The following is a 1,023-nucleotide window of genomic DNA, read 5'->3' as shown; positions in this document are numbered from 1 at the left end:
AGAAGACTAACTGAAACAAGTTCCTAAAAATGAAAGAAAACACCCAAGGAATTCACAAGATCTTTATAAATCATAAATATTTTAAATGCATGACTTACAGTGCTTGATTTACGCTCCTGACAGACTGCAACGATACGAACAACACTATCCCTGTTTATAGTGAGGTTAACACATTCAATGCTGCTCTATAATATACTCTATAGAGGCTCCATAGAAATGCTAATGATTATGATAATAAAGCTTGTGTGACACGCCATATGCAACAGCAGAGTATGCAAATATATCCTTGATGTTTTCTCGTTATTGTTATCTCACGAATCCAACTTTGCCTTTGTCAGCTTATACTGTGCAGAATGAAGATTTTGTGGAGAAACCTACCTCCACTTTTTAACAACAGTATAGATCGAACATCTGTTTTAGAAAATATAAAGGACATGATTGGTTACTTTTCTGAGTTTTATTCTATGAAATGAGACTGATAATGATTCCACACGGAAGGGACTACTATACGCATGAAAAAAAATTAATTACCACAATGTTATAAATATCATAAATACCATAGATGTGAGAGTACAAAATAACAATAAGAAGAAAAGGATGCAATCCATAACAGGCACGTAACATATGAACCCTCGTTTCGACCCAAAATGGTAGTGCTGTTGTGCTTTAACATGGCACATAGTATTGAAAACATAACACACTAAATCATTCTTTTACCCTCTCTCCCGCCCTATAACATGGTCCTTCCTCTCTCCTCTGACGCCCTCTCCTCCCGCAGCTACGACGGTCGCACCCCGGGGAACGAGCGCCACTGGTCCCCCCGCCGTGGTCTCGGGGGCGCCCTCAACCTCACTCTCCCGGCCACGCCCTTCGCACGCCCGCAACTCGCCTTCCTCAACATCGCCCACGTCCACGAAACGGACGCGGGCCTCTACAGGTGCCGCGTGGACTTCCGAAAAGGGAGGTCCGTCAACACCCACACCCGCCTGGAGGTCGTAGGTCTGCAGCTAGCGCGTCTCGTCC

General features: G+C 43.9%; 1 protein-coding gene across 1 annotated transcript in view; it reads left to right on the top strand.

Moving 5' to 3' along the window:
- The window catches only part of LOC119587843 (nephrin-like), a gene marked incomplete at its 3' end in the record, with an annotated part of 35,820 nt that overhangs the window by 29,058 nt on the left and 5,739 nt on the right, over nt 1-1,023 (top strand). Inside the window, 1 exon segment of the mRNA XM_037936548.1 lies at nt 779-999. Within this exon segment, the coding sequence (XP_037792476.1) occupies nt 779-999 (221 nt within the window).

The sequence above is a fragment of the Penaeus monodon genome, chromosome 23 (assembly GCF_015228065.2).
Source record: "Penaeus monodon isolate SGIC_2016 chromosome 23, NSTDA_Pmon_1, whole genome shotgun sequence".
NCBI lineage: Eukaryota > Metazoa > Arthropoda > Malacostraca > Decapoda > Penaeidae > Penaeus > Penaeus monodon.
This window is presented reverse-complemented; position numbering and strand designations above follow the sequence as displayed.